The sequence below is a fragment of the Monodelphis domestica genome, chromosome X (assembly GCF_027887165.1).
Source record: "Monodelphis domestica isolate mMonDom1 chromosome X, mMonDom1.pri, whole genome shotgun sequence".
NCBI lineage: Eukaryota > Metazoa > Chordata > Mammalia > Didelphimorphia > Didelphidae > Monodelphis > Monodelphis domestica.
The window spans coordinates 32,860,167-32,882,798 of NC_077235.1; the positions used below are offsets into that span (position 1 = coordinate 32,860,167).

A 22,632-nucleotide genomic window follows, 5' to 3' on the forward strand; every position below is an offset into this window, starting at 1 on the left:
AATAGTTTTATAATTATTTTCCTCAACAATTCGACCATTCCAAGCTTGCCTAACACCTCCTGGCCCCTCTAAGAAGGCATTCCCCATCCCTTGCTCCTCTTCTTCTTCTACTGGCTTTTCCCATTTTCTCCTCTCTTCCTCAGGAAAAATGGACAGTCCAAAGCAAGCTAATGGGCTTGCTTTGTCCCAGTATCTGATATCCTTCAAATCAAGTTAAGCTTCAAAATCCATTCCTTCCTTAGGCTGCCAGGAAAACTCCACCAAGATGGCCCCATACTGGTTCTAACATCATCCAGCAGGTTGTCAGGGCCTCTATCAAAGACTTCCTCTACCAGTCTTCCATGGGAAAGGCCTTTGGCTATTTTGTGTCACAGAAATGATTGGCCATAGAATTGGGTGGACCAGGATACAGAACAAAGACCAGAAAATTTGTCCTGACATTCTTGCAGCAATGTACAGATTTACAAAGTACTCCTCACATCTCATTTAATTTCACAGCTGAGAGAACAAGAGAGACCACTATTACTACAGGTGAGGAAAGTGAGCAGTTTAATTACTAAATGACTCACAGAGGGAGGATTCAAACCATGTGTCTCCTCTCTTTAAGACTATTGCCCTTTCCATTGTTTTACAAAAATAAAATTTAGGACCATTGATATTTTTGCTGAGGGCCAATGCAGGAAAATAAAAAATGAGCCAAAATTGAATTGAATAGAATTGATCTAGAAATGGGCCTTGATATTTGGGGAGCTTTTGAAAAGCAGACTTCCTCCACATCTCCCAAGGCCGATAACTAAATCTCCAATTAAAAAAGCTACCCAACTAAGGGTCCACCAAGGTTAGTCCAAGGTGCAAAAAGAATTGGAAAGTCCATATAAAGAGTTCCATCTCGACAAAGAGAGAGGAACTCAATAGTATTACTGACCTGAAGTAAGAGTCCAACTCCAAGAGAACAGCCGGTGGATGGTACCAGTCAAAACAAGAGACTGGTGGAGGGGCAAGGCCCTCAACACCAGTTATTACCTGGCATGAGAAGGGGGTTGTCAGTAGATCCTCCCCTTTAGGCTCAACATCTACCAATCATATTGTAGCCTGAGGTTTAGATACAAGGGGACCCAGTCATCGATGGAAAACCTTTTTTTTGATCAGCCAATCAGAACTGGCTCCACGGGAAACTTAGTTTCAAATGAGGAGGTTGTAGAGGTTAACTATAGGTTCTTTTTGGCCTAGTAGAAACTTGGTTTCAAATCAGTGGCCTTGTGAAGGTTGACCAATGGTTTTTTTCTGGACAAAAGAAGGGGGCCTTAGAGGTTATCTACTCTCAACTCCCTCATTTTATAGATAGGGAGGGACACAGTAACATCACAAACATTAAGAATGTTGGCCAAGGCCATTAAGAGAGTTTTTATCTGAGCAGCAAAGCTGGAGTTTTCACCCAGTTTCTCTGACTCTTAAGGCCAATCAGTTTGCCCTGCATCATATGTTGGAACCTCAACAGCTCCCACTTAGAATTAGCTAGTCACTTCAAAAGTCAATTTAGCAAATGGAGATACAGAAAAATGGGTACTAGAAACCTTCTGGCATGCCTTTGGTGTGGTATTTCTGTAGTGCATTAAGGTTGACCCTTCTCTCACTGAGGTTCTTAGCTAATATTTAATTGTACAATGGAAGTAAGCTCTAGAAGGCAAGACTAAGCCCCAAAGGTCTAGAGACCTAGCACGGCCCTAGTAAGAGTCTTGGCTTGCTGGCTATTGACCTAGAAAACATCCAAAACAAAGATAATGACTGACATTTCCAGAACAGGTTCTTTTTTTCTTTAGAATATTTTTCCGTGGTTACATGATTCATGATCCCCCCCCCCACACACACACACTGTTCTTTTCTCCCCTCTCCTGAAGCTGACAAACAATTCCACTGTGTTATATATGTATCATGAACAGGTTAATATCTTTAAAAATTTTTTTATTTAGTCAATTTAGAACATAATTCCTTGGTTACAAGAATCATATTCTTTCCCTCCCTCCCCTCACCCCTTCCCATAGCCAACGCACAATTCCACTGGGTATTATATGTGTCCTTGATCAAAACCCATTTCCATGTTGATGTCTGCACTGGGGTGATCATTTAGAGTCTACATCCCCAATCATATCCCCATTGACCCATGTCATCAAGCAGTTGTTTTTCTTTGGTGTTTCTACTCCCAGTTTTTCCTCTGGAATGTGGATAGTGTTCTTTCTCGTACATCCCTCCGAGTTGATGAACAGGTTAATATCTAAAGCACTTGTCATCTGTTGCATCTCCTTTGGTCCTTCCAGTAAACTTGCACAGTATTAGTGCCAGCCCAGAGCACCAAACCAATATGTAAAATTACACAGCAGAATAGAAGCAGTGCCAAGATTCACTGTGGACCTGAGGTCCTCTCCCCTGACTTTTTAAAAATCCATGGCAAGTCCCTATTTACTAAATCAGGGCCTTTCACAGAGGAGCTGGGATTTGTTGAAAAAAAATTTTTTTATTTAAAATTTCTAAAGCATCTTCCTAACAACATCCAAATCTGTAAGGTTGCTATTAATAATATTGTTCAGATGAGTAAATAAGACCAAGGTTAAAACTTGATATGATCATATAGGTAGCAGATGTCTGGGACATTCTAGATCAAATTGATTAAGAACCCTGTAAGAAAAAGAACCTGGCAAGTAACTAAAGACAGCAAGATTAGTGTAAGACTTCCCAAGGGGTCTTCCCCTAGGTTGTCCTAGGGGACACAGCAGGACTAGGGTGACTGTGTAAGTAAGAACTTGAACTCAAAGCCCTTGGGAGATAGTATTTGCTCTGGTTTCCCACTCCTAACCACAACAGGATCTAAATGAATGTGGTGTTGTGTGAGAGGGATATTGGCCCAGGTACCTGGACAGGAAGTGCTCTCATTTCTATAGATCAAGAGGTTCTTAACCTTGGCTATGCCATAGATTTTCTTGGCAGTTTGATGAAGTTTTTAGGGCCCTTCTCAGAATCATGTGTTTAAATGAATAAAAGCCAAAATACATAGTACTACAAAGGAAGTAAAAGGTTAGGAAAAATAAAATATTTTTTTTCATACAAGTTTATGGACCCTAGGTTAATTAACCCTTCTACAGAGGGACCCTATACTCCTGAAGAGGTAATAAGAGGACAAAGCTGTTAGACTTTGTATTTTGTTTTCAATGATCATAAATTTCTTCTTTCTCCCACCATCCATTCAACTGAAGGAAAAAGGAAACAAAACTCTTGTAACAAATATAAATAGTTAAGCAAAAAGAAATTCCCTATTTATCCATGTTCCAAAATGAGCTTCATTCCAAGTATCACCTTCTAGTCAGGAGGTGGGAAGATGGTGTTCTGGGACTGTGGTTTGTCACTGCAACTAATAATCAAAGTTACCAACTCTTTTCAAGGTTGCTAGCCTTTACAATGTTGTTGATATTGTATAAAATTGTATATATTGTTCTTCTAGCTCTGCATTCTTTATTCTGTTATCAGTTCATAAAGTCTTCTCGGGTTTCTCTAAAACCACCCTTTTTGTTAATTATTATACAATAGTATTTCATTTATCACCATCAGCCATCCTGAATTGATATGTACCCTCTTTGTTCCCAGCTTTGTTACTACAAAAAGAGCTGCTATAAATATTTTTGTACATTTGGGTCCTTTCATTCTTTTAAGCAAAAAATTTCTTTAGCATATAGGCCTAATAGTGGCATCACTAGGTTAAAGGGTATGCACATTTTAGTAATTTTTGCAACATCATTACAAATGTCTTTCTAGAATAGTAGAATATTTTTCCTTCTGCTTTTTCCCCAGGCCATTTTGCTTTTTTGTTGCTATTTTTGTCAATTTGATGGGTATGAAGTAGAAGCCCACTTGTTTTAATTTGTATTTCTCCAAGTATTAGGAACTTTTTTTCCATGTGGCTATTGATCTTAGATTTCTTTTAAAATATGCCTATTCAAATCCTTTGACCATTTATCAATTGGAAAGAGCTTATTTTTATAAATTTGAATTGTTTCCCTATATGTCAGTGATGGCAAACCTTTTAGAAATAGAGTGTCAAGCCCCACCCCCCCTCCACTCCCTAGACCAAGTGCCATGCCCTGTCCCCCCAGAAACTGAGTGCTGCAAGCCACTCCCCCCTTAACCAAGATGGGGGGCAGGTGATGAGAGGCATGTGTGGAAAAGGGGAGGGGAGTGGTCCTAATGCTCCACTCCCCTCTAGCTCTGCCGCCTGTGAGCTATCCACCTTACTCACTGTGCTCCCATTGGGATGCTGGGCAGAGGATGTGAAAAAATGTCATCAGGCAGCTCCACCCGAGGTCTTCTGCCTTAGTTACCTTCTCATGCATTGATTTTTGTTTTTGAAGAATTTTATGTAACCAAAGTTATCCATTTTAACTTCTGTGATCTTCTTTATCCCTTTTTTGGTCAAGAACTCTTCCCTATTCATAGATCTGAAATGTAATTTCTTTCTTGTTTATGATGCCACCTTTTGTGTCTATGCCACATATTCATTTGAAGCTTATCTTAGTATATGAGTTACTGATCTATACCTATTTTCTACCAGACTGATTTCCAGTTTTCCCAAGTTTTTTTCTTTACCCCAGTAGCTGTGGCCTTTGGGTTAACTGAACACTAGGCCTCTGTTTGCTTCTGTATGTTATGTACCTAATCTCTTCCACTGATCAACCTATTTTTGAACCAGTACCAAATTGTTCTGATAATTATTGCTTTGTAGTACAGTTTGAGATCTGATACAACTAGGAGGAGTTTTCAAGTCTTGAGGCTGATCCAAACTTTCTGGGGTTACTGCTGATCAGAGACATATTCTCAAAGAAGTTAAAACTAAAAGGTTGCAATGGAACTAAATTAACTTCTGGAAGGTATGCCAAGCCCTGCCCACTCTCTTAATTAGGTAACATTTAAGCTCTTAATTCTGACAAGCATGTCATTAAGAATGCAAATCCTGAAAGAAATTGCTAATGTGTAATATGGTGAGAAGGTCTATTATGGGATCCTAGACTTTGTGAAGAGTTTTAAGGGACCTCAGAAGCAATTCACACCCCAAAAGAAACCCTAAAACAACACATCTCATTTGTGGTCATTGAGTCTTTCCTTGGAGGACCCACCACTTTCCAAGGAAGCCAATTATATTTACAGACAGCTCTAAGTGCCAGGAAGCTTTTTCTGACATTAAGCTTAAATTGGCTTCTGTTACTTATACTTATTTTCCTAGCTCTACCTATGAAATTTGGTCTTTGAATCATCCAAGTGCTAGAGCCTTTCAAGATCTCTTTGGAGGCCCCTCAGCTTTGTGTCACTGGCAAATTGATAACCATGCCCTTTATGTCTTTTTCTAATCATCAGTAAATATGTGAAACATTTAAGGCCAAGTACAGATCCTTGGGGCCATACACTGTAGACTTCCTTCTAAGTTGATGTGAAATCATGAATATGCTCTTTGAACCTGCCAATTTGAGTAGTTCCAGAGCTATTTATCTATACCATCATCTAGCTTACATCTTTCTATTTTGTCCAAAACACGAAATTCCCTTAAAAAGGAGTTCCAAAGATTAGGGAAATAATAGCTACAGCTTTCTCCTGACTAGACCCTGCCAAAAAGGAAACAAAATGAGTCTAACATAACCAATTCTTGATTACAAGAACCATTTTACAAATGAGAAAACTAAGGCTGATAGATGATTTGCCCAGTGACATAGGGGACGTAAAAAACAGAATTTGAGTCCAGGTTTCTGATCATAAGCCTAGTTCTCTTTCTACCATTACAGCACACTAGTTCAGATATATCACCCTAAGACTGGGAGAGTGGAGGATAAAATGTCTATGGAGTTAAAAAGAATTGGATGTGACTGAAAAACATAAGACTACTTCTGTCTCGGTATCTTTCTCTTTAGCCTTCCTTAGAGATTTAGAGAAGGAAAGGCTCCTCTTTAAGCCCACCACTTGCTCGAATTTGCATCTTTTCTGGGCTTTACTGGAAAACTTGCTCCCTAATCCATACCTTTCCTGAGAACTTTGCTACTAACACTCCAAAGTCTGATAGCCTTTCCAGCTTTATGTTTTATTTTGCCCCAACAAGCAAATAACTCTCTACAGTTCTGCCTACTTGAAATGTCCTCAGCCCCACCTTAGTTTTGGTGAACCTGAAGCCTTCTCTGAGCTCCCCAGACTTATATGATAGTAACTGATGTGCAGTTTCTCTTCTTTATTTGATAAAGTCCTTGAGGTCAAGGGCAGGGCCTTATTCATCTCTATCCTTCCCCCCACCCCCACCCCCACCCCCCCTTCTCCATATCATGCAGCCCTGCCACACCGAGAGAATATTCAAGGTCTGTAGAATGAATGAAAACGCACCAGGCAGCAGATACAGTACTATGAACTTTATTTAGAAGCAAAACCACAGCAGAAAATTTCACTCAAAAGCGCGTTGTTCCAAGAATCCCACCAATGAATAGAAAAGGATGAGTGATGTCATGTAATGGCTCCCTCTTCCACCAATGCCTCATGGGGCATAGGGGTGTCTGACCCTAGGGTCTCAAAGGCTGTGGCCGGTGGGCAGAGCCTGAGCTCAAGCAGGCTTAGCAAACTAAAAAGGCTCAGAGTCTGGTCCCAGTGATAGACTGGGCATCTGTTCTCTGAGGGGCCTAGCTCCACAAGGTAAGCCACTAGGGAATGCATTTTTTTGTTGGCCACAGCAACACACGGAAACCATATCCTAAGGCATAAAAAGGCTTCAATCTGCACTGGTAGACAGGAAGAGGGTTACTCCTTGCAGAACACAGAATGGAGTTCTTCCCCTCACTAGGTAACAGAAATAATTTACACGCGGATTGCACTTTACAAAGTACCGTCACATGTTATCTGATTTGAACCTCACAACAAACCCCATGAAGGAGATAGGGCAAATGGGATCATCCCCATTTTATAGATGTACAAACTGAGGTTCATAGAAGGGAAGCAATTTGCTCAAGGTCACACAACTAGGTGCCAGGTGAACACAAACTGGAGTGGGGGCAAGGGAGCACAAAATGGAGCTAGGGGTTAGAGCATAAAATTGCGAATAACCAGAGAGCACAAAATGGGGGCTGTCTGGGTGGTCAAGAGAACACAAAATCAAAGGAGGGGTGGGTGTCCATGAATCCAGGTGCTGGAGGAACTCACAGCACAAAGTAGCAGTAGGGATAGATGTCAGAGAGCACAAACTGGCAGTGGGGGTGGTTGTCGGAGAACACGAAATGGGGGTGGTACAGGAAGGCAGGGATCACAAAGTGGGGCTGTGGGAGGTCAGAGAACGCAGAACTGGAGTAGTGGGAGAGGTCAGAGAGCACGGAATGTGGGTAGTGGGAGAGATCAGCGAGCACAGAATAGGGGTAGTGAGGGTGGTCAGTGAGCACAAAATGGGGGTAGTTGGAAAGGTCAGAGAGCACGGAATGGGGGTCATGGGGGTGGTCTGAGAGTACAAAATGTGAATAATCAGACACATCAGAGAACAAGGAATGGGGGTGGTGGGAGAGGTCATTGAGCACGGACTGGGGGTGGTAGTCAGAGAACACGGACTGCGGGTAGTAGTCCGAGAACACTGAATCAGGGTGTCGCGGGAGCTCAGAGAGCCCAGATGGGGGCTGGTAGTCTGTGAACACCGAATCGGGGTGTCGCGGGAGCTCAGAGAGCCCAGACGGGGGCTGGTAGTCCGTGAACACCGAATCGGGGTGTCGAGGGAGCTCAGAGAGCCCAGACGGGGGCTGGTAGTCCGTGAACACCGAATCGGGGTGTCGAGGGAGCTCAGAGAGCCCAGACGGGGGCTGGTAGTCCGTGAACACCGAATCGGGGTGTCTGGGGAGCTCAGAGAGCCCAGACGGGGGCTGGTAGTCCGTGAACACTGAATCTGGGTGTCGGGGGAGCTCAGAGAGCCCAGATGGGGGCTGGTAGTCCGTGAACACCGAATCTGGGTGTCGAGGGAGCTCAGAGAGCCCAGATGGGGGCTGGTAGTCCGTGAACACCGAATCTGGGTGTCTGGGGAGCTCAGAGAGCCCAGTTGGGGGCTGATAGTCCGTGAACACCGAATCTGGGTGTCGTGGGAGCTCAGAAAGCCCAGTTGGGGGGTGGTAGTCCGTGAACACCGAATCGGGGTGTCGAGGGAGCTCAGAGAGCCCAGTTGGGGGGTGGTAGTCCGAGAACACCGAATCGGGGTGTAGGGAGAGCTCCGAGAGCACAGAATGGGGGTGGTAGTCCGAAAACACGGAATGGGGGTGGCGGGGGAGGTCGGACAGCACAGAATGGGGGTGGTAGTCCGAAAACACGGAATGGGGGTGGCGGGGGAGGTCGGACAGCACAGAATGAGAGTGGTGCGGCATGTCAGAAAGCAAAGAATACGGATCGTACAGGAAATCGGAGAGTACGAAATGGAGGTGGTGTGGGTGGTCAGAGCACAAAATGGAGGCAGGGATGGGTGTAAGGTAGCACAAAATGGGTGGAGCAGTGGAGGCCAAAGAGCCCAAAATGACAGTAATGGGGGAGGCCAGGTTGGTGGTTGGGGAGGTCACAGGATGGCAATAAGGATGTTAAGGGCTAACTGATGGGGAGGGCAGAGTGCTAATAATGTGGAGGTGGGACCCAAACAACAGCAAAATGTAGGGAAGAGGCAAAAGAAAAACAGAAATCTGTCACTGTGGTCAGGGCAAGGGGGAGGTGGAATTGGCAGCTGCCTTATCTGAAGGAAATACAAAGGGGGCTGGTTTTAAGGTCAATACTGTCCCCTTACCTCCCCCCAAGCAGTACCATTCAGAATAAGGCAGCAGAAGTTCTACCCTCTTGCCAGAGAGGAGGCCTCGGTCCAAGAGAAACCTGTTTTTAGTAGCAGAGGCCCAAGTTGCAGGCTGGAAATGAAGAGTGAGCTATCACTTCCCCAAGGTTATTTGCTGGGGGTGCGCGCACTTTAGTTGGCCTTGCGCAGATGGTAGAAGCTCTTCACGGTGCGCTCTACAGCATGGTCCAAGGTGACCAGTGGCTGGTAGCCCAACAGCTTCTTGGCTCGCTCACAGCTGTAGTAGTGGTATGTGCCAGCCAATGCCACTCGCATGGGTGTGAAAGTAGCCTTGACTTTGATGAGAGGACTGATCACCATGATCACCAGAGACAAGAAGAAGGCCAGGTAGTAAGCCAACCAGTAGGGGATGTGGTATTTCGGAGCCTCGTAGTTCAGGCCTGTTAGAATACGGGACAGGAAGGCCCAGAAAGGGACCGGCTCGTCATTGGTGATGTGAATAGCCTGGGGAGAGAGGAAAAGAGAGAAAGAGGAAGAGGAAGAGAAAGGGGGAGGGGGAGAGAAAGAGGAAGAGGAAGAGAGACAGAGACAGAAGGAGGAGAAAGAGAGAGAGAGAAGGAGAAGAGAGAAATACAGAGGAAGAGAGAGTGAAGGGAGGGAGGGAGAGACAGAAGGAGGAGAAAAAGAGAGAGAGAGGGAGGCAGAGAGAAGGAGAAAAAGAGAGAGACAGAGAGAGGGAGAGAGAATGAGGAAGAAAAAGAGAGAGAGAAAGGGAGGGAGAGAGAAGGAGAGAGAGATACAGAGGAAGAGAGGGAGAGAGAGAAGGAGAAAAAGAGAGACAGAGAGAGAGAGGGAGAGAGAATAAGGAGGAGAAAGAGAGAGAAAGGGAGGGAGAGAGAAGGAGAGAGAGATACAGAGGAAGAGAGGGAGAGAGAAGGGAGGGAGGGAGAGAGAGAAGGAGGAGAAAAAGAGAGAGAGGGAGGGAGAGAGAAGGAGGAGAAAAAGAGAGAGACAGAGAGAGAGAGGGAGAGAGAATGAGGAGAAAGAGAGAGAAAGGGAGGGAGAGAGAAGGAGAGAGATACAGAGGAAGAGAGGGAGAGAGAAGGGAGGGAGGGAGAGAGAGAAGGAGGAGAAAAAGAGAGACAGAGAGAGAGAGGGAGAGAGAATGAGGAGGAGAAAGAGAGAGAAAGGGAGGGAGAGAGAAGGAGAGAGAGATACAGAGGAAGAGAGGGAGAGAGAAGGGAGGGAGGGAGAGAGAGAAGGAGGAGAAAAAGAGAGAGAGGGAGGGAGAGAAGGAGGAGAAAAAGAGAGAGGGAGGGAGAGAGAAGGGGGAGAAAAAGAGAGAGACAGAGAGGGAGAGAGAATGAGGAGAAAGAGAGAAAGGGAGGGAGAGAGAAGGAGAGAGATACAGAGGAAGAGAGGGAGAGAGAAGGGAGGGAGGGAGAGAGAGAAGGAGGAGAAAAAGAGAGAAAGAGAGAGAGAGGGAGAGAGAATGAGGAGGAGAAAGAGAGAGAGAAGGGAGGGAGGGAGAGAGAAGGAGAGAGAGAAGGGAGGGAGGGAGAGAGAGAAGGCAGGGAGGGAGAGAGAGAGGGAGGGAGAGAGAGAGGGAGAGAGAGAGAGGGAGAGAGAGAGAGGGGGGAGAGAGAGAGGGGAGAGAGAGGGAGAGAGAGAGAGAGAGAGAGAGAGAGAGAGAGAGAGAGAGAGAGAGAGAGAGAGGGAGGGAGAAAGAGTGAGTGTGTGTAAGAGAAAACAATACAGATGGCAGCCAGGGCCACCAATTTCAGTGGATTCCAGGTTCACCCAATAATGCTTCTGCTTTAGATCATGAAACAGTGTCTTAAGCAATTTGAGGCTCCTCTCTGAATGGCTATCCACATCCAAATCTTCCATACCCCAATGCAGGCAATAGAGCTTGGGAAAAAGGCCTCTCTAAGCCCAAGGACACACAAGAACTTTACAGAATAATAGTACCTACCTGTCCACTCAAGCCGGAGTCTGAGGAAAGGTGCTCTGCAGCCAAGATGTGGCCATGGACCACGTTTTCCACAAAGGTGAAATCCACTAAATTCTTCCCATTCCTGCAGGAATAAAAGGAGAAGTTTGACTATCTGAAACAGGTAACTGGCATGCAGGCCTTGAGGCAACTTTGAAGTGAGGACTTGTCAAAGTGTGGCTGCCTTTTAGGGCTCCTCAAAATGCTGCTGGACCTTTTTCCAGCAGCCTGAGGGATGCCAAGGCAAAGGGTCTCCAGAGCGGCAGGAGGTCCTAGGGACTCAAACAAGACATCTGGGAGTTTCCGGAGGCAGCCCAGCCAGTCGTCCCTGTAGTCCCACTGTACTTTTCTTCATACTCTAGTTTGAAAGAAAAGCCTTTCCAGACCCTGGAGGTGAAGCCGAGCCAATGTTTTACTCCTTCTGATGTCATCCCCACCCATGATTCCTCATCAATTCTTCCTGATCCTGTAGCTGGTGGCACAATAGAGACAAAGACCTGAGTTCAAATCCAGCCTTAGACACTTCCTAGCTGTGTAATCCTGGGCAAGTCACTGAATTAGTGTCTGCCTCAGTTGCCTCATCTGAAAAAATGGAGACAATAATAGCACCTACCTCCCAGGGTTGTCATGAGGATCAAATGAGTTATTATTTGCAAAGCCCTCGGCAAAGTGCCTGGCACATAGCACACGCTTAAGACAAGCTTGTTTCCTTCTTTTCCAGTTCCCTAAAGCAATAGATGGAGTACCAGAGAGGGATAGCAATCTAAACCGATGAAAAGAGGATGAGACAGAGGGAGAAGACAGAGGTATGGAGGAAAGAATTCAAGGGAAGAGGTCAAAGACTAGCCTAGAAGTAATTGGGAGGTAAAACCCTCACCCCCCTCCAAACTAGAAACGACTGAAATAGTAACAATAGGAGAATGGTTAAATAAGTTGTCATATATTTGTACAAGGGAATACAATAATTAAGTCAGACGTGTGTGGAATACAAAGGATTCTGGAGAGACCTTTATGAAATAATACAGAGCGCCCCCTCTCTCTCCCCCCAAAAAAGGCAGAAAGAAAGGAGTCAACTCATTTGGCCAAGGGAGAAAAAGTGAATGAGAATGAACAAAAGATCCTCCATGGGGACTAGGAAGGAGGGCTATGAATTCATTTAAATATAAATAGCTCCAGTTTGGCTGGTTGTATTATACTTGGGCCTCAGTTTCTTCATCTGAAAAATGTGGGGGCTAGACTGTATGACCTCTAAGGTCCCTATTAGATCTAAATCTATGATCTACATTTAATGTGAAGTTTTTAATAAGGTATTCAAAAAAGATTTTTAAAAAAGACAGCAAGAGAAGAAATGAGAAGGGAGGGTGGAGAATTTCAAAGATGAAGGACTTTTGGAATTAAGATGATCCTGATCCCTCCATGTCAGACAGTGGCAAGGCTGGGGTTGGTGAAGTCAAAGACCCTTTCCTGTTCTGACACCCTCTGATTCTAAAGACTTTGAAGTCTCTTGAATCAGGTGCTTGGGGTGAATTTTTTTGGGGTGAGGGGTGGAGGTGGGGTATTCCAGTAGTGATTTATTGTCATCAGTGACAATAGCATAATGATCACATTTGGATGTCACTTGCTCAGTCAGTACCTAGGGTTCTATATGAAGAAATAGTAATATACACAAAATCAATCTTTCCTGGAAATAAGACAATTTGAAAAGTCCTTAGGGCTCTATTTACAAAATATTTCCAAGAGGATAAGATTCCTAAAGAATGGAACAGATCATATATGATTAGCAAAGAGCTATCGGCAATAAGAACAACAAAAAGGTAACTGGGAAGATATCACAACTTTTGACATATCAAACTATAAAAGCTTTCAAAGAACAATTTAAGCAAGTAACAAGAGTTCATAAAACATAAGAGATATACAGACTTTCTATTAAAAACAAAACAAAAGCAACTCCCCCAATTCCCCCCTTCCAAAAAACCCAAAATAAAACAAATATTAATTTCATTTTTCTTTTAAATTAGCAAAAGCATTTAGTATCTACCTTTTATCAGGCCTTCCATGATGCCACATGCAAAGGGGGAAGCCTTTTGCTGACCAAATCAATGTGCTGCTGTCTTCCTTTCTTCCATTACTTATGCCTCTTAGGAGAGGCAGTGTTAACAGAGCAAGTTGAACACTGACTGGCCTTGGAGTCAGGAAGACTTGGCTTGGAATCCTGCATCAGACACTTACTAACTGCGTGATCCCAGGCAAGTCACGTCACCTCACTGAGAGTGCTTTAGCTTCATTGGTGGCATGGAGATAATAAAGAACCAATCTCTTTGCAGGACTGATAGAAGAATCAGATAAGGTCTTTCTTTGGGGACCTCAAACTTTAAAGCACTATGGACATGTCAACTTTTATTATCCTAGGTTCTGGTAGAGTTAATAGATCTGGGTTTAGAGTTAGTAGTCTGGGCTCCTTTCCTTAGGAGTTGCAGAACTTTGAGCTTTTCACTTAAGGTTCTTTAAGTTTACCGATCTGTAAAATGAGGATACTTGACCCTGCCTTAGCTATCTCATAGGGCTTCAATGAGGATTAAAGACAATAATGCTATATTGCCAAGTATTCTGGAAGGGCAGAAAAGTAGAAGGGAGGAGGACAGCAAGTAGAGGTAGCTGTGACGTGGAAATATGGTGGAACGGAGCTGCTGCTAAGCTTACCCAATCATAAACTTCATTCTGCCACTCCTGGCTGCCTCAATAAGGATGGGGACCAACTGCTGGTCTCTTGGGCCAAAGATGCCATGAGGGCGGATTGCTGTGGTTAAGAAATTACTGCTGGGTTCATTGGCGTTGAGCACCTCCTGGGAAAACAAAACAAAACATCAGAGGGCATTGACAAGGCTTAGGCCCCATAGGCAGATGTGAGAAGCAATCAGCATCTGCTGGCCAAGAGTGAGCATATAGCCCAGCACCCTCTCCACGAAAACATCGGAGGGCACTGCCAAGGCTTAGGCCCCATAGGCAGATGTGAGAAGCAATCAGCATCTGCTGGCCGAGAACAAGCATAAAGCTCAGCACCCTCTCCATGAAAACATTGGGGGGCACTGTCAAGGCTTAGGCCTCATAGGCAGATGTGAGAAGCAATCAGCATCTGTTGGTCAAGAGTGAGCACAAAGCCCAGCACCCTCTCCACAAAAACATCAGAGGGCACTGCCAAGGCTTAGGCTCCATACACAGATATGAGAAGCAATCAGCATCTCTGGCCGAGAACAAGCATAAAGCTCAGCACCCTCTCCATGAAAACATCGGAGGGCACTGCCAAGGCTTAGGCCCCACAAGCAGATGTGAGAAGCAATCAGTATTTGCTGACCAAGAATGAGCATATAGCCCAACATCCTCTCCATGAACACATCGGAGGGCACTGCCAAGGCTTAGGCTCCATACACAGATGTGAGAAGCAATCAGCATCTCTGGCCGAGAACAAGCATAAAGCTCAGTACCCTCTCCATGAAAACATTGGGGGGCACTGCCAAGGCTTAGGCCTCATAGGCAGATGTGAGAAGCAATCAGTATTTACTGACCAAGAATGAGCACAAAGCCCAGTACCCTCTCCACAAAAACATCGGAGGGCACTGCCAAGGCTTAGGCTCCATACACAGATGTGAGAAGCAATCAGATTTGCTGACCAAGAATGCCCAGCACCCTCTCCACGAAAACATTGGAGGGCACTGCCAAGGCTTAGGCCCCACAGGCAGATGTGAGAAGCAATCAGATTTGCTGACCAAGAATGAGCATATAGCCCAGCACCCTCTCCACGAAAACATCGGAGGGCACTGCCAAGGCTTAGGCCCCACAGGCAGATGTGAGAAGCAATCAGCATCTCTGGCCGAGAACAAGCATAAAGCTCAGCACCCTCTCCACAAAAACATCGGAGGGCACTGCCAAGGCTTAGGCCCCACAGGCAGATGTGAGAAGCAATCAGATTTGCTGACCAAGAATGAGCATATAGCCCAGCACCCTCTCCACGAAAACATCGGAGGGCACTGCCAAGGCTTAGGCTCCATACACAGATGTGAGAAGCAATCAGCATCTCTGGCCGAGAACAAGCATAAAGCTCAGCACCCTCTCCACTAGGGAAGAAGAGGCCTTCAGAAAGGCTGAAGCAGTACTAACAAGTTGGAGAATGCAGGAGTAAACTGGGTGGAAACCAGCTAGGAAAAAGTGTTTTTTTAAGACAGAAAAGGGAAAACCTGCGGTCCAGGTGGGCACTGGCTCTAGGAACCAACAATGAGGGGTAGCTGCCCAAGACAAGGACATCAGGATTAATCTAATAAGTAAAGTGGCCAGAATGTGGGACATTCTCATTCTCCAGGTTAGAGTCTAAAAGCGATGTCATTGAACCCCTGACAACCCAAAGGGAAAAAAACAGGGAGTCCCAGGAGATTTAGGAGAAACTCATGTGAAGCCAACTGACAGCTGGAGTTTCCTTATGGAAACTAGCTGGAACACTTTTTGAGTCAAAGAACAAGTGAAACAGTATAGTGCATCAGAGAGCGGGCCAGATTTAGTGCCCAAGGACCTAGGTTCAAATCCTGCCTCTGCCACTTAGGCCCAAGTGAGTCTTCTCTGGGCTTCAAGTTATTTCCTCTGTAAAATCAGACAGCTGGAGAGATAAGTCTGAAAGTCCCTTCCATCTCTAAATCCATGATCCTGTTAACATCATTAGAGATTCCAGGCAGCAAGACATGGGCTACTTTGTACTTCAGTGTTCACTTATGGGCTAGCCAGGCGCCAAAGAAAGTAGGGCAAGAAGGGCTCAGCTATTGTTCTGAAAGAGAAATCCAGCAGTCCACTCTATGAGAATACAACCAGTGGTTCTCAGCCCACACATTACCTCACTCAGACATTCTTTCACTCTTTCTAAAGCAGAGTTTAACTACTTTTTTGTATGTCAGGGATCCTTCTGGCTATCTGGTGAAGCTTCTTGAACCCTTCTTAAAAATTATGCTTTTAATGCATCAAATAAAACACACAAGTTTACAAAGGAAACAATTATACTGAAATACATTTATCAAAACCAAAAAGCACCCCCCCCAAGTTTACAAGGCCCAAGTTAAGAACCCCTGCTCTAAAAGGAGGGCCAGGAATAAACATATCTTAGCCTCCAGACACTGAGAAATAGGGAGGAAATCCTGGCTCCTTCACCATCATCACTTAACTACCTGTGTGACCTGGCCTCTCTCTTTCTAGCTCAGTGTCCTCTTTGGAGGAATGAGGGGGATTTGATTACATGCCAACCTCTGAGCTCCTTCTAGCTTAAAGCTATGCTTCTTTGGAAGCTGCCCTTGAAAAATCAACTCTTCAAATCAGAAAGTTTCCTGTCACCTGCCCCCAGTCCCTTGCCATCCCCTAGTCTTGGCTGTGGATGGCCAACTTGATAGGGGTTTCTCAGACCTCTTCTGCCAAATGGAAGCTCTAGGAGATTCTGAGTCAGGCATGATTTCTACTCAGCAGCACAGAGAAACAAATGGGGCCCCTCTTTGAACCCCATGGAGAATTTCCATCCTTGGGCTTGATTTCCTAAGTACCACCCTCATTTTTCAACAGGATTTGGAGTCTTGTCGACAGAGGGGGTGGAGCAACTCAGCTAAAGGGGCAATGTGTGCTCAAGCGTGCTCTCTGGGGCCCCTCTCCAAGGAGCCTGCAGCCAGGAGGGGCCGTGGGGCACATAGCGGGGCAGCCTCTGTGCCTGACTCCCCCAGCTAGCTCTCCCTGACCTTGCTCTTGTTTGTTCCCTTAGGGAGGCTGGCCTGTCAAGTTTGTAAGTAGCTTTTTTAAAAAAAGAAAGAGTAAAACAAGAACCTTCTTTTTAAAAAAGTAAAAAGATGTTTGGTAAACTAGAATTGGCGCTTCAATTCTACACTGACTCCTCACGGTGACTGCACTGTCTTGAGCTGCCAGCTGCCTGCTTGCTTTTGGGGAAATGTTTTATTGATACTCTTTTTCTACCTCCCTGTGACTTCCCAATGACTTGCTCCCTCCAACCCTCCCCCACAGCTAAATCCTCCCCATTCCTACCAAAAAACAACAAGTAAGCAAAACATATCAACACACCAGATCAGATGAGATCAAAACATCAATCACATGAGATCAGAACATCGATCACTGAGCAGGGCTTGCCTCCACATCAGCACCACTAGCCAGCCCATCACCTCTCCCTGTGGGAGGTGGGTGCCTCCTATTTCCCCTAGTGACCAAGTAAACCACTTAACACATGTTATCCACACAACTGAGTTACATTTCTTTGGGGGCTGTGGCAGCACTTTGGGTTGAAAAGTTTCACCCTGAAATCCAGAGAGCTCTATCTCCACACGGCTGGAGAGATTTCTTAACCAGATTAAACCTGCAGAGCCCAGTCAAGACTTGAGCTGCTTTAAGGGGCCCTTTCTGGTGGTTCCCCAGCCAAAGGCTCAAGAGTGGGTACATACTCTCTCCTGCAAGATCTTGGTCTCAGTGTAGTAATCGATGGGTTTCATGGCATACGGGAGATCCTCAGTCCCATTCTTGATGTCGATGCCCTCAAAGACGACACTGGCACTGCTGGTTAAAATGAATTTCTGCCAAGATAGAGAAGATGCTTTTTGATTGAATGAACCAGGAGTGGTTCCTACTGGAAAATTCCCATTTGCTTACAGCCTGCTCCTACAGGGCCCCAATGCTTACCCTGGAGGCTTTAGCTTCTCTTTTCACTGTATCCCCCACCCACACACAAAGGAAACAAACCAAATGGGCAGCTGAAAGGGAACTCATTCACCTCTAACTACATTTTGCAGATCTGTGGATTCCAGGCCGATCTCAGAGAAGATGCACTTCCTGATTTCCCCACCTTCTATCCTTCCGTCAATCCCACTCTGTAGAGGTCAGCACAGTCTGCACCCACACAATTTAGCATTTCATTAGAGGTCTTCCTGTCCTATTCTTTCATTGTTTCGTGTGCTCCAGCTTTGCCTTCTCAAGCAGACTGTAATGTCCCTGCTCTTAAGAACCAAGTCTTCGCTCTTTCTCCCTCCCTCTCTCTCCTTTCCCTCCCTCCCTCCCTCTCTCTACCTCCCTCCCTCTCTCCCTCTCTCTCTCCTCCTGTCTCCCTCTCTCTCTCCTCCTGTCTCCCTCTCTCTCTTTCTCTCCCCTGTCACTGCTGCACCCTCTCCCCCGCAGTCTCCCCCTCCTGCTTTGAGTACAGAGCAGGGGCCCAGAGTGGGCACTTAATAAATACTTGTGGGCTGGTTAATGGATACACAAGCTGCCATTAAAGGTAGAACTGCAAATCCCCCGCCCACGCTCCTTTCTGCCTTGAATCCTTTTTATTTTTTTATTTTTTTTGCTTCAAGTCCATAAAGAGGGATGGCAGTCCAGAGTCCATAGATTTAAAGCTACAAGGGACCTCAGAGACCATATGGTTTGACTCTTATTTTACAAAGGGAAAAACTGAGTCACGTTGGGCAAGATCTTTGGACTCCAAATCAGGCACATTCTAGTTTCTTTTTAAAGGCAAAAAGAAGATGATCAGAGCTGGCAAGCTTCTATCATTCTCCCTTCTTCACTGGGAACTCTAGGGTTTTCTAGTTAAACAGAGCGGCTGGCCTTCAGGAACTGGACCCTTGCAAAATATGAAACACCAAAAAGGTCTGCTCTGAAGTCAGAAAGCTTCCTTGCCATGAAGCCATTCACCTAGTGATGCTGATAGGCAGTCAAGTGGAATAGGAGCGTATTTCATTCTTTGGACCCAGTATAGTGCCAGGTATATAGTAGGCGCCTACTGAATACTTGTGGATATATTTCTCTGGAATCATCTGAGTGAAAGGCATAGAACAGGAAATGAAACTGACCAGCTTAATTCAAGGCATGGAATTGGGGGAGGGGAGCGCACAAGGTTCATTGGGGGTGGAGGGAGGTATAGGTGCACGTAGAAATATACAGTAGGACAAGATTGGGAAATGGCAGACTGTGGGAATCTAAGAGTATGTGGAAGAGAGCAACATGAAGGGGTGCTGAAAAGATTCTTTGAAGTCAGATAGGTCAGGCAAAGGAGTCTGTCCTTTATTTGGGTGACAATGGACAATTAACAAAGTGGTTTTTTTTTATCAGACAGGTAAACATTCCTGTGTATTGGTAGTCTTATATAGCCCAGTGCCTGGCACACAGTATATAGGTACTTAATAAATAAATATGTATTCTTAAAATAAAAAAGATGAAATATTTTAATTGTTTTTACATGTAAGTTGGAAAAATAAAATATTATTTTTAAAAAGTATACTGATTGAGAAGGAAAGGGACCTAGTGGCAGACAGATCTGTTATGAGATATTATACTAGTCTAAAAAGGAGGTGAGGGCCTGAATTCTGGCTTAACTATCTGTATGACCGTAGGCAGGTCACTTCCCCTCTCTGCCTCAGTTTCCTTCCTTGAAAAAGGAAGAGGTTAGACTAGAGGGCCTCTGAGGTCTCTTCCATGTTTAAATCTATGATCCTGTGAACAATTCACTAACCATTTATTAAATACCTATTCTGTGTCAACAACCATTTATTAAGCACCTACTATGTGCTAGGCAGTGGGCTAAATGCTAGAGTAGACCACTATGAGATGATTTTGTGTTAAGGTAAGTGGGGGCCATACAAGGTTGAGATCAGATACATTTTTGCTCTTGTGGAGCTCACAGGCCAAGGACACGACACTCCCCCCACCCAACACACAGCTATTCCACAAAAGAATACTTGTTAATTGCCAAAAAGAGGTACAAATTACTTAGTGAAATCAGAGGGGGAAGGTAGCAATTTAAGGGTGGAGAGTGGGGTGCTGTGGGGCTGATAAATGCAGTGGGCAGTGATGAAGCAATGGATCCCAACTTTTCAACTCTAAGGGCCCCTTCTTAGCCTCACATGATTTTGTACCACCTCTGCTCCCCTCCACCCTCCTGCTTGGTGGCATCTACTGGTCAAGAAAATATGGGCCAATATTTGAGACACAGAAGAGGGATTCTTATGGGCCTGGAAATAATTCTGTGGTCTCTACTCCACTTTTATCCCCCAGTTCCCAGGTACCCAGGCTGCAATTTGACAAACAGAGGTAGGAATCTGGATCTAGTCATCATGCCAAAAACACAAACCACTAAACTCCAAGGGGCATAAAGAAACACTCAATGTCTCCATCTTAAATTCAAGGTACAGTGAAAGCCCATCATAAGAGGGCCTGACATTCTTCAGGTTCAGTTTAGCCACAGGGAAAAAGATGAGCCACAAGTAACAAAGGAAAATGCTAACAACTGCTCACATTATTTACCATGTTGAGGTCAGGGACAAAGGATATCTCACATGATCCTCACAACAACCAACAGCGGTACATGCTATTCTTTTTTCCATTTTACAAATGAGAGAACTAAGGTCCAGGGAACTCAAGGAACTTGCCCAGGGTCACACAGTTAGTAAGTGCCTATAATAGGATTTGAATTCAAGTCTTCCCTATCTCAAGTCCAGCATTCAATTCCCTATGCCACTGCCTACAGTAGCAGAAGTGACAATGCTGGCTTTCCTAAGAGAAATAGAGTTATTTACCTAGCCACACTTCAAAGGATTGTGCTAGTATTATTTGCCCTTATAAGAGGTATAAGCTAGTGGCAACTAGAAACTTTTCAGGAGAAAAATGCCCCAGCTCTTTGGAGTCTCAGAAGGGCAACTCAGGATAATTAAAGTGGGCTGAGTAATTAGTTTATTTTGTTTTTTGGAGTCAAAGGATCTAGCTTCAGATCTGGCTCAACTACAGCTTCACTATTACCTGTGTGACCTTAGGCAAATCACTTTTCTCTGGCTGATATCCTCCAGGGAGGCCCCCATAGTTCAATTTCCTATGAGGGCCTTGTTGCCTTTAGGATTTCTGCAAAGGCAGAGCCCAGAAGAAGTAAGCCTCACTATTACACAAGTCATCCACACTATGGGCTAAAAACTCATATGGCTTGAGCCCCGAGGTCCGATGACCCACCAGTGAGTCAAAAGCAAACACACCATTTTATAAAAGGCAGACAGCATCTACTTGTTATGGTTCTTTCATCTGAGACCAAGATAATCAGATGATCACAGAATGTCAAAAAAGAACCCATTAGCTACCCTTGAGCAGCCAGAGTTATCACTGTTTAAATCAAATACAACTGTCCTCCTCACTCTGTTCCTTCAGGAAAGCTGCCCATCTAGATAAGCAGTGATTTAGAGAAAACAAATTTTCGGGTCCTTAGAAAAGCAATGAGCGCACCTCCCCACCCCTCCCCCACCTCAGCAAAACTGTGCCACCATCCAATACCAAAACAAAAACCCAAAGGAGACATCCAGACAGAGTACATTGAAAAACATGGCCCACATGGAATACTGCAAAGGGCATCGGATTTGGAGTCAGGAAGATGGACTCCAAAGTCTAGAGCTGCTATTTACTACTTTTGTGACCTTGAGCAAGCATCTTCTTTTAAAAAACAGAACCAAAAGTAACACCCCAACCCCTTAACTTCTGTCTTTGAATTGATACAAGTATCAGTTCCAAGGCAGAAGAGTGGTACAGGCTGGGCAATGGGGGTTAAGTGACTTGACTAAGGTCACACAGCTAGGAAGTATCTGAGGCCTGATTTGAACACAGGTCTTGAGCCACCTAGTTGCCCCTTTGAATGAGCTTCCTCCCATCTCTGAGTCTTAGTTTCCTTCTCTGTAAAATGAGATGGTTAGATTCCCTTCCACCTCTATGTTTATGATCTCGTACATGATCTTGGGTAAGATCTTTTCCCACTATAGGCCTTTGTTTCCTCTTCTGTAAAATGAGAGAGGTAGACTAGAAGCCAATTCCAACTCAAAATCTTAGGTCCAAGATCTGTCACCACTAAGAGTTGTCTTTGCCAAGGTGCGTTCCAGCATGAGGAGGATTTGCCGGCCTTTGCCCACCTTGAGACCATCAGTACCCTAGGCTGTTGCTCAGTACCTGAACTCCAGCCTCTTTGCATGCTTCAATCACTGTCTTGGTGCCAGTGTAGTTCACTCTATAAAAGAGTTCCTTATCATCAGCTGAAGGTGCTGGTGATGCACAATGGAAAACTGTCTTCACTCCTTTCAGAGCAGGGTACAGATCCTGGATGGTCAAGCAAAAGAAAGGGAAAAAGAAAGTCAAACAGTAGTTCTAGTCTTCTGGTGGCTAGAAAACCCATTCACCTTCTCTTCCTCATGTCTTTGCTATCTATCACTCTCAAAGGTTGATTGGCATCTAACTTTGGTCTTAGGGAGAGGAGAAGGGATTTCTCTTTCTGTTTTTGTACTTCTGAACTTGCCAAAGAACAAAAAGCCCTGAATATTTCTACAGACAAAGGAAAGTAGAAAAAGAGAATTGTACACAGAATAGCAAATCTCTCTTACATAGAGCATGCTTTTCCTCTGAAGTACATAATGAATTCAATGTAACTTTCAAAGCTATCCTGCTTTTCTGTGTTTCTTTCTGGCCTTCTTTCTGTTCTCAACATTCAAAAAAATGCTTTGATAATCCTTTCCTTTTCTTTCTGGCAGTCCTATTGATAGTCTCTTCTCCCTCCATATTGAAAAAAACAAACCCAAACCCATGTAATAAATATGTACAGAACAGCAAAATGAATTCCTCTATTGGCTATGTCCAAAAACATATGCCTCATTCAGTATCCTGAGTCTATCACCTGAGAGAGGGCTTTGCTATAGAGTCCATGAGCATGAGAGGTCCACTCACTAGTTGAGCATGTCCATTATGGGGTATATACCATGAAAGCCTATCTTTTCGGTGCGATTTTCTA

General features: G+C 44.7%; 2 protein-coding genes across 18 annotated transcripts in view; both read right to left on the bottom strand.

The window, feature by feature from the left end:
* Window positions 1-1,083, bottom strand: part of ZNF185 (zinc finger protein 185 with LIM domain) — an 83,942-nt gene extending 82,859 nt beyond the window's left edge. For all 8 annotated transcript variants that reach the window (XM_056809573.1, XM_056809571.1, XM_056809574.1 and 5 more), the window contains exon 1: window positions 926-1,083. The gene's annotated coding sequence lies outside the window, so the exon portion shown is untranslated. The remainder of the gene's footprint in view (window positions 1-925) is intronic.
* A 5,333-nt stretch (window positions 1,084-6,416) lies between these two features.
* NSDHL (NAD(P) dependent steroid dehydrogenase-like) overlaps window positions 6,417-22,632 on the bottom strand; it is a 40,133-nt gene continuing 23,917 nt past the window's right edge. For all 10 annotated transcript variants that reach the window (XM_056809200.1, XM_056809202.1, XM_056809194.1 and 7 more), the window contains 5 exons: window positions 21,801-21,947; window positions 17,279-17,407; window positions 13,509-13,651; window positions 10,791-10,893; window positions 6,417-9,319 (listed from right to left, as the gene is read on the bottom strand). In XM_056809200.1, coding sequence (XP_056665178.1) covers window positions 8,987-9,319; window positions 10,791-10,893; window positions 13,509-13,651; window positions 17,279-17,407; window positions 21,801-21,947 — 855 coding nt within the window. In that variant the 3' untranslated portion in view covers window positions 6,417-8,986. The remainder of the gene's footprint in view (window positions 9,320-10,790; window positions 10,894-13,508; window positions 13,652-17,278; window positions 17,408-21,800; window positions 21,948-22,632) is intronic.